General features: G+C 38.1%; 1 protein-coding gene across 2 annotated transcripts in view; it reads right to left on the bottom strand.

The window, feature by feature from the left end:
* The window catches only part of LOC126259052 (centrosomal protein of 112 kDa-like), a 166976-nt gene that overhangs the window by 107591 nt on the left and 42250 nt on the right, over positions 1–17135 (bottom strand). For both annotated transcript variants that reach the window (XM_049955692.1, XM_049955691.1), the window contains exon 4: positions 13508–13963. In XM_049955692.1, coding sequence (XP_049811649.1) covers positions 13508–13963 — 456 coding nt within the window. The remainder of the gene's footprint in view (positions 1–13507; positions 13964–17135) is intronic.

The following is a 17135-nucleotide window of genomic DNA, read 5'->3' as shown; positions in this document are numbered from 1 at the left end:
TGAGTGTGTGTATTACTGTATTATCATGACCTTCCTGTTTCATTGTAAGAAGATACTTGGATGAATAAAAATAAATAAAAGTGGCTTCCCACCCCCGATGGGTACCAAAAAAAGTGTGCACACAACATTAGCCAACAGCCAATTAAAGGGGAATGACAGGCTGACGGTTGAAAAAACTCAATTTTTTTTAAAAATTACAGAATTCTAAAGTATATACATTGAAGAATTATTCCCCAAAATATTAAGCGCGAATCCCAAGAAGTAACAATTCTGCGAGCGTTTGAAGCTGAGTGTGCACAGCATGCCTTGGCATTTTAAGAACCAGTTCCGCACTCACATTCCCTTCGTTGCCTCCGTGAGATGTTTAGGGCTGATTCGAATGGGGAAACACATAGTAGACTTTCACTTTTCTCATGCTGGTCCCCTGGAAGATGCTCAGTCAGCTGTTTTGTGGCTGAGTTAGCGTCAGACAGAGGTACTCAGAGATGAGTGTTTTTATTGTTCAGTGTAAAGTGAAAATCAGTTTTTTTCGTATTTTTTTTACATTTAAATTAGCAAAATTGGATCAGAAAGGCTCTCCAAGAACAGCAAAATCTAGGAGTGATGGTTTAAAAAACGTAAAGTAATGAATCATTACCAAATAGAAAATAACAACAGTGTTGTACATGCAGTGGAAAGGAATATTTGTGCATAGAGATTGGGACACACATCAAGATGTGTGACAACTGGTTACAGACTTTTCAATTTTATCACAGTTTTTGTCTATTTCAAATTATATCATATGCAAAGATAATAAAAGTGTAGTTAATTTTGAAGAGAGAAGCTGCTGGGGACAGGTTTCAAACTTGTGTTAATACACATGGCAAATGCCCTTTAAATCAAAATCGGCGATGAAATGCGCCAATTCTGTGAAGACAGACACCAGCAGCACTGTGCTCAGTGATGAAAAGGGCTTTGAAGATGAAAATGAGGGCTTATCAGGACAAAGTAGCAGAAAATGATCATCCACTAGCTGGGGCGATAATTATTATGAAGCAGGCATGATAATATCCTGTGAGTTTCAAGCTTTGTCCTTTTTTCATATAATAAATACTTGTCAAACATTAAACACATTTTTCTTAAAATCAAGTTTTTCGGTATGGTTTTTGTTGTCTGTGCTACAATTTTCATCCAAATTTAATGATTTTTTTTGTGTCTCTTGAAGCAAATTGAATTCTCTTCATTTCATTATAGCTGACCTTTTTTTGTTGATATTTGGTATTTTTTCAAATATCTAAAATCCATACAATGAACTAAAATTACGTCTGCAGGGATCAAGATAACATGTTAATTTCATGTTTCAGATAACTACAACCAGAGTTACAGTGACAAACATTGATGTACCTCCTTTCAGAGCTGCCTCGGGAAAATCCCAATTACATAGTGAAGATATTTATATTTTTCAATAAAAAATACCAATTAAAACTTCAATGCATGCTTTATTCATTGCAGTAAACCCCATTTGTCTACTAAATTCCATTAAGGAGGAAAAAGTCCTGAATTTGAGAAATATTTTTCTCTACCACACTGTCGTTCCCCCTTAAAAGTATAAGCAAATCAGGAGCTTAACACATTTTTCAAGAAAAATATTCTATGAGAAAGCAATATGGTTGGCAAATTTGTGAAATGTTAGCACAAGAAAACACAACAATGAATAGGGTTTAACATTCCGAAGACAATGAGATCAATAGACACTGAGCACAAGTGAGGATTGAAGAATCATGGGAAAAAGAACTGGGTATCATCTTTCAAAGAAGCAATCCTAGCATTTGCTTTAAGTGATCCAGAGAAATCCCAAAAACCGAAATCTAGACAGTTCAATGGGAATTTGAACTGCCATCCCCCAGAATTTGTAGTTGAGCTTACAGCCAAAAGCGTCAGTCTTAATGTTGTCTCTGTTACAACATTTTTTTCTAGTGTTCTATCTCCTATTCCTCACGTCATGTATCCCTTTTGATGCAAACAATTATGATGATGCAAGTTCCGCCAGAGTGTGACCAATGTACAGCCATTAACTTCGAGCGTGGCTTGCTATTGTCAATAGTGAGTGGCCATACATTGTCACTCTTTAGCCCAAAAACACAACTAATAATGTTAATAGGAGTGAGACATTAGAGAATAATTTAGTAAAAAATATATTGAGGTTGCATATGTTGGTTGAAACCCCATAGGATAACAACACTGCTCAAATAGATTGATTTTAGCTTTGATGTAAGTCTCTCTCTCTCTCTCTCTCTCTCTCTCTCTCTCTCTCCCACACACAAAATTTGAAACTGCTTTGTGCAGACAGAACATTTACACCCTGCAGAGTGCACTAAATAATAATGCGTAAGTCCCAGTACATGAAAACAACATTTGCAGCGTACATGCCGCCCATAACTTTTTCCAACTCCAGTCGAATCTATGACAAAAATACCTCACGAAAACTCCAGATGCAAGACAACAGGTGAAAGACCATGAGCTCTGCCCTGCACCCTTATTTAAAGATTCGGTCAGATGATCACTCCTTGACTCAGTGCAGGTACATTCATCCTGACCGCCATTTGTGATTTTCACAATAATCTCAGATAAATCCATAAGACAAAGTACGTAGAAATTTTTGCATTCATTTTGTAACCTCTTAATAAACTCATTTATATATTATTTCCTTAATTTTAAACAGATCTCAAACACATTAATCACCATATACGCACTTCAGTCAAAATTCTAATGCACTATTTTATACATCAAAATTATAATTAATACACATCGAAATTATTAGAAGAAGATCATTTGTGTCTCTGAGGAGGATAACAGTTATGGCACTATTTGTGCAATTAACTAAGTTGTTTATAACTTTTTTTATTTGCTTAGTTAAAAAAATAATCTGTTCATTATATTGCAGCCATTATCCTCTTCCATGTGGCATATCACAAGAGTGACTTTTGTGATGGGTTCAGCTGTTACAATTCATTACAAAGAATAGTGATAATAATGTTAATAACTATTTAACTATTGAAGCTCCATACATTCAATGAGTTCATCTCATTGTCGCAGTTTCAAAACTGTTATTGGTTTTTCTTTAGCAGATTTTTAATGAATTTTACATATTGTTCCTCAAAATTATGTTAGTCATGACAATCTAAGTCACAGGTCCCTCATCTTAGCTTGTCCTGCAACCATGTCGCCAAAACACACCCTTCTTTCTGCCCAGGAAAACCCTGATAACCTCTGGGCTTCGTGACTTGCTAGCTACCTTTACTTGCATTTAGATAAACTGTCAGCGTCCATCTGACAGCTAGCTGCTCCGACAAACATTCATGCTATCCCATAGCTGACCTGTCAGATTCAGTCCGTACTGTGGCAGTCAAACCAGCTACTTTTAACATTACACTGTCTGTGCCTCAACATTCGTCTATATGGTGGTTAGCAATCTATCCTTTTCATGACATCATTATTGTTCCATGAACAACTTGAACGTGCCTCACCTGCATATGGTTGCTTAATCACTGTCCATGTTTCACCAAGGGTCCCGAACTTAAAGTTCACTCCGCTTACAATCAACACCCATTATGTTACTGTAACTAATAAGCCTAAAACAGTATGTTGCTAAGCAAAGCACTGACACACATAGTGATTGTGTGGAAACATGGCCAAGGTCATTTCAAGGACACACACATACCACGTAACATAAAAACATTTGTTCCTTTTTTATTGCAAACTCAGAAATAAAAAATTTTTCCTGGAACTTTTCTGACAAAGGGAGTATAATGAACTACTGTCTGGAAAAAAGAGGTACTCCACAAGTATTACGTCAGATCTTGATTGGATTTCAAACTGGTACACAGATTGGCAATGCTCTTTGAATGTCCATAAATGTAAAATTGTGCTCTTCACAAAATACAAAAATGTAGCATCCTTTGACTACAACATAAGTGAACCATATTTGCACACAGACTGCCATAGATAAAACTAGTGGCAGACTTCAGTTCATTGGTAGGGTACTGGGAAAATTCAATGAATCAGCAAGGGCGACTGCTTACGAGCATTCTGGCTCCTTATCCCAGTACACTGCGGTACTGCTGAAGTGTGTAGGACCCATATCAAATAGGACTAATAGAGGATATTGAATGTGTACAGTGAAACACAAATGGTCACAGGTTTGTCTGACCCATAGGAGAGCAACACTGAGATGCTGGAAAACCTGAACTGGCACACATTTGAAGATAAGATGCCAACTATCACATGAAAGCCTACTTACAATGCAAAAAAACGATGATTAGTGAGGAATCTACACTATAGTACAACCCCCATCAACATACAGCTCCCACAATGACCACAGAGACAAGATTAGAATAACTGCAGCACAAAGTGCCATTTAAGCAATCATTCTTGTTGTGCTACATACATGAGTGGAACAGAAAAAAAAAGAAATTACTGTGAGAAGTAACCTCTGCCATGATTTTCACAGTTGTTTCCAGAGTACAGATAAAGCTGTACATTCTAACAATAGGTTGCATAATTTGCACTGTCAGAAATGTAGTGACAAAATGAGATTCCAATTTTAAGTTAATCCCATTGACAAAATCTGACATGACCTTTTTAAAGCTACTATAAGTTTTTGTAAAATGGAAACTTCAATTGAAATGATTGTTAAGGAGGAAGTGAAACAGAGACAAAGCAAGGTGAGTGACCCTGTCCCCTCCCTCCCTCCCCCCTTTTCATTTCCCCTCACTTTCCCATATTCTTTGTTAAGAAGGAACATATAATTTTGAAAGGTAAGAGTTTTAAGTACACCTATTGGAATACATTGTACACAAATAGTTAATAGTTAAAACGAAAAATGCTATTTTTTCCATTGACTTCAATTTAATCATTTGAAGCAAAATTTTTTAAGTTTCTCTCTTATTGTGTAATATCTGACGCGATCTAGTCCTAGATATCCATGAACTTTTAAAATACTCCCAGCTTGAAAAACCTAAGTGTGCTGTTATGATTTGCTTAGCTGAAAGGAAGTCATTTTGAAGACCCGTACTTCTCCATCTATCAGGGTGTACATACGGACAAGGAAAATAAATTCCCGGATTTTTCCCAGTTAAAAACACACCTTCTTCCAGGTGAAAACACACTTTTCCCATGTTAAGTGACAGTATATTTTCCCTCGGAACTTGTCAATCCTTTGAATGGTTATGGTTTTATACGCGGGCGTAGAATTTCCCGGCTGCCAGCAGCAAGTCGTATACTGTTAGCTCACTTACTTGTTACATAGTTTAATTCTTAATTTCTTTGCGTGTTTTTAGGTACTTGATTTGTTTAATTCATAAATTTCGGGTGTATTTTAGTATCTGAGAGTTTTAGCATTGCAATTTAGTGCCTGAATAGTGTAAAATCGTGTAGTCTCCTCCTGCCGCTGAGCAGTGTGTCAGCAGTGCGCAAGTAGCAGCATTACTGCATTTACTAGGCAATATTGTATTTTAATAACCGTTTAAATTTTGTGTCTAATTGTTTGTGCTCTCTGTAGATTAGTTCAGACATTCTTTGCACAACATAATTTAGCATGGATACGGACTGCAACTGCTGTGTTCGGATGCAGGCTGAGTTGGCATCCCTTCGCTCCCAGCTTCAGGCAGTGTTTGCTTCAGTCATACAGCTTGAGACTGTTGCCAATGGGCATCACTGTGGGGGTTCGGACAAGGGTTTGTCGGGGACGGCCAGCTCATCCCATGCATCCCCCGATCGGACTACGGCTGTGGCTGCCCGGGATACTGTCCACATTGAGGCTGACCCCTCACCTGTGGTAGAGTGGGAGGTCGTCTCGAGCTGTGGCAGGGGGCGAAAAACATTCTGGAGGGCTGAACAGAAGGCCTCTCCAGTTTGTCTGACGAACCGGTTTCAGGCTCTGTCTCCGGCTGATACTGATCTTCGGCCGGATATGGCTGCTTGCCCTGTTCCAGAGGTTGCCCCCCAGTCTGCAAGATTCAGGTGGTCGCAGAGGGTGGGCTTACTGGTAGTTGGGAGCTCCAATGTCAGGCGCGTAATGGGGCCCCTTAGGGATATGGCAGCAAGAGAGGGGAAGAAAACCAATGTGCACTCTGTGTGCATACTGGGGAGAGTCATTCCAGATGTGGAAAGCGTCCTTCCAGATGCCACGAAGGGTACAGGGTGCACCCATCTGCAGGTGATCGCTCATGTCGGCACCAATGATGTGCGTCACTATGGATAGGAGGAAATCCTCTCTGGCTTCCGGCAACTTTCTGATTTGGTGAAGACTGCCATCCAGATGCCACGGAGGGTACAGGGTGCACCCATCTGCAGGTGATCGCTCATGTCGGCACCAATGATGTGCGTCACTATGGATAGGAGGAAATCCTCTCTGGCTTCCGGCAACTTTCTGATTTGGTGAAGACTGCCAGTCTCGCTAGTGGGATGAAAGCAGAGCTCATCATCTGCAGCATCGTCGACACGACTGACTGCGGGCCTTTGGTACAGAGCCGAGTGGAGGGTCTGAATCAGAGGCTGAGACGGTTCTGCGACCGTGTGAGCTGCAGATTCCTCGACTTGCGCCATAGGGTGATGGGGTTTCGGGTTCCGCTGGATAGGTCAGGAGTCCACTACACGGAGCAGTTGGCTACATGGGTAGCAGGGGCTGTGTGGCGTGGACTGGACTTTTTTTTAGGTTAGATGGCCTCGGGCAAGAACAGAAAGGGCAACAGCCTCAAAGGGTGCGGGGCAAAGTTAGGACATGCGGGGACCAAGCAGCAATTGGTATTGTAATTGTAAACTGTCGAAGCTGCGTTGTTAAAGTACCGGAATTTCAAGGGCTGATAGGAAGCACCAAAGCTGAAATCGTTATAGGTACAGAAAGTTGGCTGAAGCTAGAGATAAATTCTGCCGAAATTTTTACAAAGGCACAGACGGTGTTTAGAAAGGATAGATTGCATGCAACCGGTGGTGGCGTGTTTCTTGCTGTTAGTAGTAGTTTATCTTTTAGTGAAATAGAAGTGGATACTGCCTGTGAATTATTATGGGTGGAGGTTATACTTGACAACCGAGCTAGATTAATAATTGGCTCGTTTTACCGACCTCCCTGCTCGGCAGCATTAGTGGCAGAACAACTGAGAGAAAATTTGAAATACATTTCACATAAATTTCCTCAGCATGTTATAGTATTAGGTAGAGATTTCAATTTACTAGATATAGACTGGGACACTCAGATGTTTAGGACGGGTGGTAGGGACAGAGCATCGAGTGACATTATACAGAGTGCACTACCCGAAAATTACCTCGAGCAATTAAACAGAGAACCGACTCGTGGAGATAACATCTTGGACCTACTGATAACAAACAGACCCGAACTTTTTGACTCTGTAAGCGCAGAACATGGGATCAGTGATCATAAGGCTGTTGCAGCATCTCTGAATATGGAAACAAACAGGAATATAAAAGAAGGGAGGAAGGTTTATCTGTTTAGCAAGAGTAATAGGAGGCAGATTTGACTACCTAACAGATCAAAACGAAAATTTCTGTTCCGACACTGACAATGTTGAGTGTTTATGGAAAAAGTTCAAGGCAATCGTAAAATGCATTTTAGACAGGTACGTGCCGAGTAAAACTGAGGGATGGGAAAAACCCACCGTGGTTCAACAACAAAGTTAGGAGACTACTGCGAAAGCAAAGAGAGCTTCACTGCAAGTTTAAATGCAGCCAAAACCTCTCAGACAAACAGAAGCTAAACGATGTCAAAGTTAGCGTAAGGAGGGCTATGTGTGAAGCGTTCAGTGAATTCGAAAGTAAAATTCTATGTACCAACTTGACAGAAAATCTTAGGAAGTTCTGGTCTTACGTTAAATCAGTAAGTGGCTCTAAACAGCATATCCAGACACTCTGGGATGATGATGGCATTGAAACAGAGGATGACACGCGTAAAGCTGAAATACTTAACACCTTTTTCCAAAGCTGTTTCACAGAGGAAGACCGCACTGCAGTTCCTTCTCTAAATCCTCGCACAAACGAAAAAATGGCTGACATCGAAATAAGTGTCCAAGGAATAGAAAAGCAACTGAAATCACTTAACAGAGGAAAGTCCACTGGACCTGACAGGATACCAATTCGATTCTACACAGAGTACACGAAAGAACTTGCCCCCCTTCTAACAGCCGTGCACCGCAAGTCTCTAGAGGAACAGAAGGTTCCAAATGACTGGGAAAGAGCACAGATAGTCCCAGTCTTCAAGAAGGGTCATCGAGCAGATGCGCAAAACAATAGGCCTGTATCTCTGACATCCATCTGTTGTAGAATTTTAGAACATGATTTTTGCTCGTGTATCATGTCATTTCTGGAAACCCAGAATCTACTCTGTAGGAATCAACATGTATTCCAGAAACAGTGATCATGTGAGACCCTACTCGCTTTATTTGTTTATGAGACCCAGAAAATACTAGATACAGGCTCCCAGGTAGATGCCATTTTCCTTGACTTCCGGATGGCGTTCGATACAGTTCCGCACAGTCGCCTGATAAAGTAAGAGCCTACAGAATATCAGACCAGCTGTGTGGCTGGATTGAAGAGCTTTTAGCAAACAGAACACAGCATGTTGTTCTCAATGGAGAGACGTCTACAGACAAAGTAAACTCTGGAGTACCACAGGGGAGTGTTATGGGACCATTGCTTTTCACAATATATGTAAATGACCTAGTAGATAGTGTCGGAAGTTCCATGCGGCTTTTCGTGGACGATGCTGTAGTATACAGAGAAGTTGCAGCATGATTATATAATAGCGGAACAAACACTGGTAGCAGTTACTTCTGTAAAATATCTGGGAGTATGCATACGGAACGATTTGAAGTTGAATGACCATATAAAATTAATTGTTGGTAAGGCGGGTGCCAGGTTGAGATTCATTGGGAGAGTCCTTAGAAAATGTAGTCCATCAACAAATGAGGTGTCTTACAAAACCCTCGTTCGACCTATACTTGAGTATTGCTCATCAGTGTGGGATCCGTAAAGGTCGGGTTGACAGAGGAGATCCAAAGAAGAGCGGCGCGTTCCGTCACATGGTTATTTGTTAAACGTGATAGCGTTACGGAGATGTTTAGCAAACTCAAGTGGCAGACTCTGCAAGAGAGGCGCTCTGCATCGTGGTGTAGCTTGCTGTCCAAGTTTTGAGATGGTGCGTTTCTGGATGAGGTATGTAATATATTGCTTCCCCCTACTTATACCTCCCGAGGAGATCATGGATGTAAAATTAGAGAGATTCAAGCGTGCACAGAGGCTTTGTGGGAGTCGTTCTTCCCGCAAACCATTCGTGAGTGGAACAGGAAAGGGAGGTAATGACAGTGGCACGTAAAGTGCCCTCCGCCACACACCGTTGGGTGGCTTGCGGAGTATAAATTTAGATGTAGATGTAGCACTTTAGAAAACGAAACTTAGGGAAAAAGACACTTTTGGAAATATCTTTGATGTGCAGCAACATGTACACTGCATATTTTTGTATTATGAAAGTGTACATTGGAATTCCACCAATCACCGCATGTTACTTTCCAAATTATTGAAATCGAGATTGCGATGTGCTTTTGTAAGCCAGTCTTAGCTCATGTAACGTGATCTCGCCAGCTGATGACAGCAGATGTTCAGAGCATACGACACGTGATGTAGTCAGCTTCCAGCAACATCACTGTTAACTAGCACGAACACACAAACAAAGAAAGTTAATAGTTTAAATTAATATACATAGTGTTGCTACAAGAAAAGCAATGCTTTCACATATAATATTGGTCTATAAGGTTAATAAGCTGCAATACAAGCTAAGATTTCGCATATAATAATGACCTTTCTCCGCGTGTTACTCTTAGAATATGCCACACAAATGTGCCAGTAAAATTTTTAATAATGACATAAATGTCTGATCTTCTGGGTTCGAAATTCTTCTAAATGACTCATCAAAGAGGTGTTTTTTAAATGAGAGTCAAATGCTCTGTGAATTAAGAAATTCATGGTACGTTCTCCCACATAGTTCAACTCCTGTGAAAGGATATTTACTTTGAAAGTAACGCTTTTCAAACCACCATTCGCAATATTTTCCTGCGACCTGTTAGAAATAGGTTTGTTCCAGCAGTTGCTAGAGTGTGCCCATAACAGGTGACACCACAGTTGCACAGCTACCATGACGCAGGAAACCCATATGTACAATGTGTAAAACATTGGAAGATCATACATTATATCATAAAAGAAACAAAACATCACAGGATACTCCAAGAGCATCGGAATTTCGTGAACCATACTAAAAATTTGCACATTTAAAGTGCACATTCATATGTCCAGATTCCCAATGAAGTAGACCTCGACCTGATATTAAGCTTTTCAGTGTGGTTTTTGGAATGTAAATTTTCTTGGAGCACCAGTACTGTATTATATCATGTTTGGTTCTTTATTATGGCATAATGCCATATTCGATAAAAGATGAAAACATGCACTTGAAATGCAGCAAACAGTTGAAACTAGCCAGTACTGTAGAATTAAACCTTTCGTTTCAAATACACTGACTGCCTTTTCAGAAAAGGTTAATAAAAGTCAAATTTATTTAGCAAACAGACAAAAATAACTTCATTGTTCTGCAAGGCGATTAATGCTCGAGTGTCAGAAAGGCGGAAATAAAATAAAATCTAAAACTAATAACATATTTTAGCCTTCCATAATCATGTCAACTTATTTTAATTCACTTGATAACTCCCGGCCACATATGACGTGAGAGTAAATGAAGGGGAAACAGCAAAATCACTAAATGTAAACACGGGTCACGTGGAGACTATCTACTATAACTCAGACTACTCTGCATCAGCCCCAGATCTACAATATTTGCTACCCGAACCAATGCTTAAAAAAAAAAGAGAGAGAGAGAGAAAAAAATAATTGAATTTTCAAAAATATTTTGGCACACATCTTTCTGAAAAGTCTGAAACATATGTCTTCGAGGAAATATAAAACATGTTATTTGGTCTTAAGTGTGCCAAAGTCTCTTCATATAGCATTCTTCTATCGTACATCACTGTATTTCCCTCTGTGGAATTGGAATGTGTATATTTTGTAAAATGATGCCATCAAACTATATTCTGGCAGTGGAAATTGGAACGTCATATGGTGCCTCTCCTGCTCCCAGTCTGCCGGTATGACAGCCTGCCGCCCCCCCCCCCCTTTTTTTTTTTTTTTTAAAAGAAAAACCCTCTCGCAATTAATAGCGAATGGGATTGTTTGTAATCAGAACAAGAGCTCTTCAGAAAATTTGTACTCTTTATTGCCTATTAGCTAATAACTTGCTGTTTTGTGTGACATAAAATTAAATACAGGATACATAAAACCAATCCAGACAAGAGACAAGCAAGAAAGTACACATTTCTTCAATCCTTAGCTCCTAGCATTTTTTTTTCTCTCTTTAATCTTGCTACAGCTTTACATGGCATGCTTTCCTTTCTGTGAAAGAATCTATTACCTCATCAAAGTTCGTCAAACGTTTTGCCACGAAAAATCGAAATGTCGCTACCTAATATTGAAAAAGCTGTTGATACAAATAATACCCAAGCCTGGTGTGGTTTCTCGATCTGATTACGTCTATTTTGTCACTGTCTGCTAGATAAAATAGGCCTTTCTAATACTGCAGCAATTGTAGCACGCACCAAATAAACGAGACTTTTGGCACAAATGGTCATTTTTATAACACAACAGAATATAATTCACAAAGTATCAATATCAAATGCCTATTATGCCTACTACAAGCAAAAAGCTTTACATTAGGGAATAGTTTCACATTTCATTCATACGCTCCAGTTTCTCAAGCATGGGATCGGAAAGTAGTATTACGAAATTTTCATATAAAATTGGAAATGTCTTATTCTTCCATAATTTGTGTGATGTCCCCATTTCTTCTCCTTTCACATTCTAACAAACAATCTTGTCATCACCAATTCCGTAGCTATTCCTGCCATTGTCAAAATTTGTTCATCGATTAACTTCACTAACCCTGTCAGAACCACAGGTTTAGTTTATTCACGGTTAGGTGTCGTTACATGTCCGTACAACATGTTTTCCGCGTCACTTCCAGAATAGAACTTAAGCGACTGGTTCTTACTAGTGTCACCATCTGGCCAAAAATTTTCTGTCAAAATTTCATTTTCTTGGATACACCGAGAAGATAATACGTAATATTTCTCACCTGTCATTCCTGTTAGTCATTTACTTCCAGTCTGGTGGTCTGAATCTATGGACTTCACTAGCAATTAGAACAACACTAATCATTCGCCAACCCAATCAACCTCATAATCAGACAGCGATTAGCATTGATCCGTTTGGCTTTACTCCGTTCAGCGTGTATAGCCCCGTCCCCTTTTGTCTGCGGAAAGTTTATTTCTATATGCGACGAGGATTCTCCTGACAGTGACATCACGTACACTATGCACACATTCAAAAATCAACTTAAGATTCATTCAGAAATCAACTTACAAATGTTCAAAAACCAACAGGGATGCACTTCTAAATCTTATGAATAATCAATTTGTGAAACAAGTCCCCCCCCCCCCCCTCCCGGTAGCGTCTAGCTGCTTGCTGCGACTGCTTGCACAGCCAACAGCCACACTCCTCTAGCCAGGAGTGGGAGAATCTACTACTAAAACACGCCTCAACTGCACATGAACCCACTCTTACCTGCTAAAACGAATCTAATGTAAACAGTTCTGACTGCACACTCAGCGGAGGCAATTTGTTGTTATGAAGCATTGCATGGTCCTCCTAAGGCCTTTGACACATTTTGCTGTTGGCAGACGCTTCCATGAGCACTGAGTGTCATTGTATATGGCGCATTTTCTTTGCAATTTAAGTTATTTTCATTTTTTTCTCTCGTTTTTGAACTATTATTCTGCAGTAGTATCGGTTCTTACCAGTCAAAATTACAAAAAATTAACAGAAAACTAAAACAATAAAAAATTCCTGGAATTCTAAAAAATTCCCGGCTTTTTCCTGGTTTTCTCCCGGATGAAAAAATTTCCGGGTTTTTCCCAAATCTACCGGTTGTCCCAGGTCATATACACCCTGTCTACAGTCTTCTACACTCCAGAAGAAATGTGCTGTCTGGAGACTAAACCAAGGGAATGGGATTCGCAAACAGAGTGTAAAAGTGAGAATGTCATGCCATTCCTCAAAGTTCTAATGTCTAGGCCTATTGAGTTTCAGCAGCTTTCATAAAACCATACCAGGATTTAGTCCAGTAAAGAGTCAAAGTTGCTTGTTATGCTACAGTTTTAAAGGGAAAGAAATCAATACATGTATGGTGTTCTGATGTATACTTTTATCCCTACAATTTTGGAATATGACTACAGAGTCCAGGAAAAATAATGGACTATCAGAACTGGGTTAGGAAATACAGAAAACAAGTGTTTAAACCTACAGTTTAAATTTTAACAAGTATGTTTACATTACATTAAGAAAAAACACACAAACTTACTTCTTCCACTGGATTCTTGAGTGACAGCTTCAATAATCTTATTTCTTCAAGTGCTGCTGCTAGCTCGATTCCCAAAATCTCTCTCTGCTTCTCTAACTCTAGATTTTTGCTGTTCAACATAGAGATTTGGAAAGTGAAATCACGTTTTGAATTTTTAAATTTTTCATCAAATTTGATTTGCATATCCATCATTTTTGCCTGTTTTTCTTCTGCAATTTTCCTAAGCTTCATATTTTCTCCTTCATACTCATTCAGTTTTTCCTTGAGTGCTTCCTGTGATAACAAATCAGACTCAAGCTTACGAATTTTTTCAAGAAATTGTTCATTTGTCTTGTGAAGATACTGAAGTTCTCTCTTATATGTTTCTTCAGAAGCTGAGTGTATTGTATTAGGTTCTCCCCCAGCACCATTCTTGTTGCTAGCACCTGGTTCCAATCTGGCGTAGGCACAGCTTTTCTGAAAGATAGAAATAAAAATTATTTCTCATATTCAAATAGTAACAAAACAAATGTCCCAATCAAAAGTTATTTCCCACTACTCTCTAACATACTACGATGGTGGTGGTGATGATAACAACAACAACAACGTTATCGTTATTTATGCTACAGCAAATGATTAGCGTAGGTCCAACGGCAGCAAATTTTAGTTTATTTCTTCTGATAGAAGTACATTATATTTTAAATATTAAGACACAGTAAGAGAAAGACATCTTTCTTAAAGTTCAGTGCGACATTCATTTCTTGCAAGATGATATAGTCTACCTGAAATTACAGTATTTTTCATGGGCAAAAAATTTCTGGTAAGTAGAGTTATTTTGTTATGCTGGTGTGGACTGATGTTGCAGACTGGCTGCAATGTTGTGAACAATAGAAATTCACTTAAAACACTCATTAATTAAAGTTAAAGTACCAGTTTTTGGGAGTAAACACCATCAAAACACTTTAGGTCAAGTCCCACAAATGATTTTCACAGTCTTTTCTACAGGACCAATAACATATATTGCATTTGCATTGAGTAGCTGCTTCCCACATTTCTATCCCATAAATAATGCTTGAGGAAAATAATGAATAATATGCAGTCTTTAGTGGAACAGTGTCTTTACAGTATTTGGCTAACCTATTTAGTGCAGATATATTCTTGGGTATTTCATTTGTTGAGGAGTCTACATCATGGTCCAATTTTAGGTTGTCACAAATGGTTATTTCCAAAAACTTTACATGAAATTCTGTTTTTACAATTTTGTTACCTATTTAGCTTCTACACCAGTATCACTTTGTCTATTTCTATTAATTCCATGTTGATTTTTGCTGGTGCTTACACTGAGATGGCTTCCTTCATAATACGGTGCTATTTTATTTAAACCATTGTTACAGCACATCTCTAATTTATAGTAGGATTTGTGTTTGTAAAGAACAGATGCATCATTTGCATACAGAGCTACTTCATTAGAGAGAGAATAGCCTTTAATTCATTAGCATATACAACCAAGAGTAGCAATAAAAGTAAAGAATCTTGAGGCATATGCTAAGTAATGCTAGTGATTTAGGACCTTCATACATGACTTGCTGTTTTTATAACTATCAACTGTTTCCAATTTGTTACCTTAAGATTTCATCAAGCCATAGACAATACCTCTAATTTCAATATTTTGTGATTTATCTGATAATATTGAAACAGTGACTGTCAAATAGTTTCTCGAGATCATGGGATATACACATTCCTTGTTTTCTAGACAACTTCTCACCTCTTCAAGAAACTGATCTGTTGATTTTGATTTCAAAAATTTAATTTTATTTGTTCACACAAGTTACGATTCTGTTGTAGATCACCTTTACTATTATCTTAAGGGACGACTGGCAAAACAGAAATTGGCCTTAAATTTCTATTCTTTGTCATCTTTCTTCCCAGAAGCATTTTTTTTTTTTTTTTTTTTTTTTTTTTTTTAGACTTTCTGTAAAGTCACCTATTTCAACGATGTTTCTCAATACTGTAGAAAAAGTTTTATCAATATGTTGATTAGTTCATCATGCCCTGCAGATATAAAATATTTTAATGAAAAATGAAGTTGCTCAATTCTCTCATCAGTGGGAGCTAGAAATAAGCTGTCCTTCGAGAGATTGCCCTTGAAACTGTACTGAAGATTTTTATATTTATGAGCGAAATAACTATTAACTAATGAGAATAGTCACTGAACATATTTACAATTTTGCATGGGTCATTTAAGACTCCTATTGTGATTAGTGGTGAATTCACTGTAGCATTTGCTATTAACTGTGTCCCATATGCCAAAAATTAAATTATTTGCATTTTTGTGCTTACTGGCAATGTAACTGCTTTTGGTTTCAGTTAAACCTTCTCAATATTCACAGCAATTGCTGATTTTTTTTTATTATTTATTTTTATATTGACCAATAAGGATCCAGTAACAACTTCAACTCATCATCTTTCCACGTTTTCTGTTTTTACAGTAGTACTCCAATCTTCCCCCATATTGTCCTTTCCTTTCTTCTGCTCATCTTGTTCCCAATTTCTTATCTCTTCTGCATTGGAAGCCTAAATTTAATATTTTATTCTTGAAAAGACTTCTGCCTTATTCCTGATTCTTATGGTGTTTCTTTCTAGAGCTTTCCTTATTTCTTTAATCCATTCTATTGCCGATTTCTTCTTCTAGAAGTACAGAAATATTTGTGTTGTGTGCCTGTTCTCATTCATTTGTTAGATACGTCCAAAAAAATATTAAGCTCCTTTTAGCTATTACTTCTGATATTTTCTCAAAGTTTTTGTAGATCTCCTCACTACTTCTTACTTTCCAGCCATCTGTAGTTTGTATTGCACTCATTGTTTTCTGTCTGTCTTTCAAGTATATCTATTCTGTCTAGCTTATAGTTCACTGTTAGGCACCCACACCCATATAAACATTATGGTCATACTAGTGTGGTCTAGCGTTTGGATTTTGTTTCTCTAGATACGCATTTTCTTGTTGTTAATATTCTTTGTCAAACCATATGCTCTTTCCCATTTGTTAACACTTACATCTAATGCAAATTTTTCTAGTTCATTCTGTTGTATAGTGTTTCCAAGATATTTGGATTTACTAACTCACTCTATTTTACCTATTTGTGTTTCTATGAATTTTGGTGACAATTTATGTTTGCCATTAATTTTCTTTTTTCAGCTGAAATTTTGAGACCTGTTCTACCTGCCATTTCTTCTAGATTTATTTGAATAACTGCGTGTGTCAGAGTTTCTGAAAGTACTGAAAAATCCTAGCAGTTTACCTTAATTCCATTTGGTTTCCTTCCTAGAATTATTGGTTAAACTCTGTGACTAACTCCAAATTCCAGATCCTCATATTTTTGTCTAGAATACAGTCAAACAGTAAAGATGATAAACCATCTCCTCCTTTAACCCCAGTTTTTATTTCAAATTGCTGAGGTAGTTCCTCCATAAATGTAAATTTAGACACGATCTTTGTTAGAGTTTCATGAATTATGTTAGCTAATTTGGCTTTATACCATCTCTAATGATTTTATCTGCTGTCTCTCTGTCTATCGAATCAAATGTTATCTTGATATCAATAAATAACACTATCACAAGTTTTGCTGGTTAACTTTGTGTGGCAAATCAT

The sequence above is a fragment of the Schistocerca nitens genome, chromosome 1 (genome assembly GCF_023898315.1).
Source record: "Schistocerca nitens isolate TAMUIC-IGC-003100 chromosome 1, iqSchNite1.1, whole genome shotgun sequence".
NCBI lineage: Eukaryota > Metazoa > Arthropoda > Insecta > Orthoptera > Acrididae > Schistocerca > Schistocerca nitens.
Note: the sequence above shows the minus strand (reverse complement) of the source record. Positions and strands in the feature narration are given on the sequence as shown.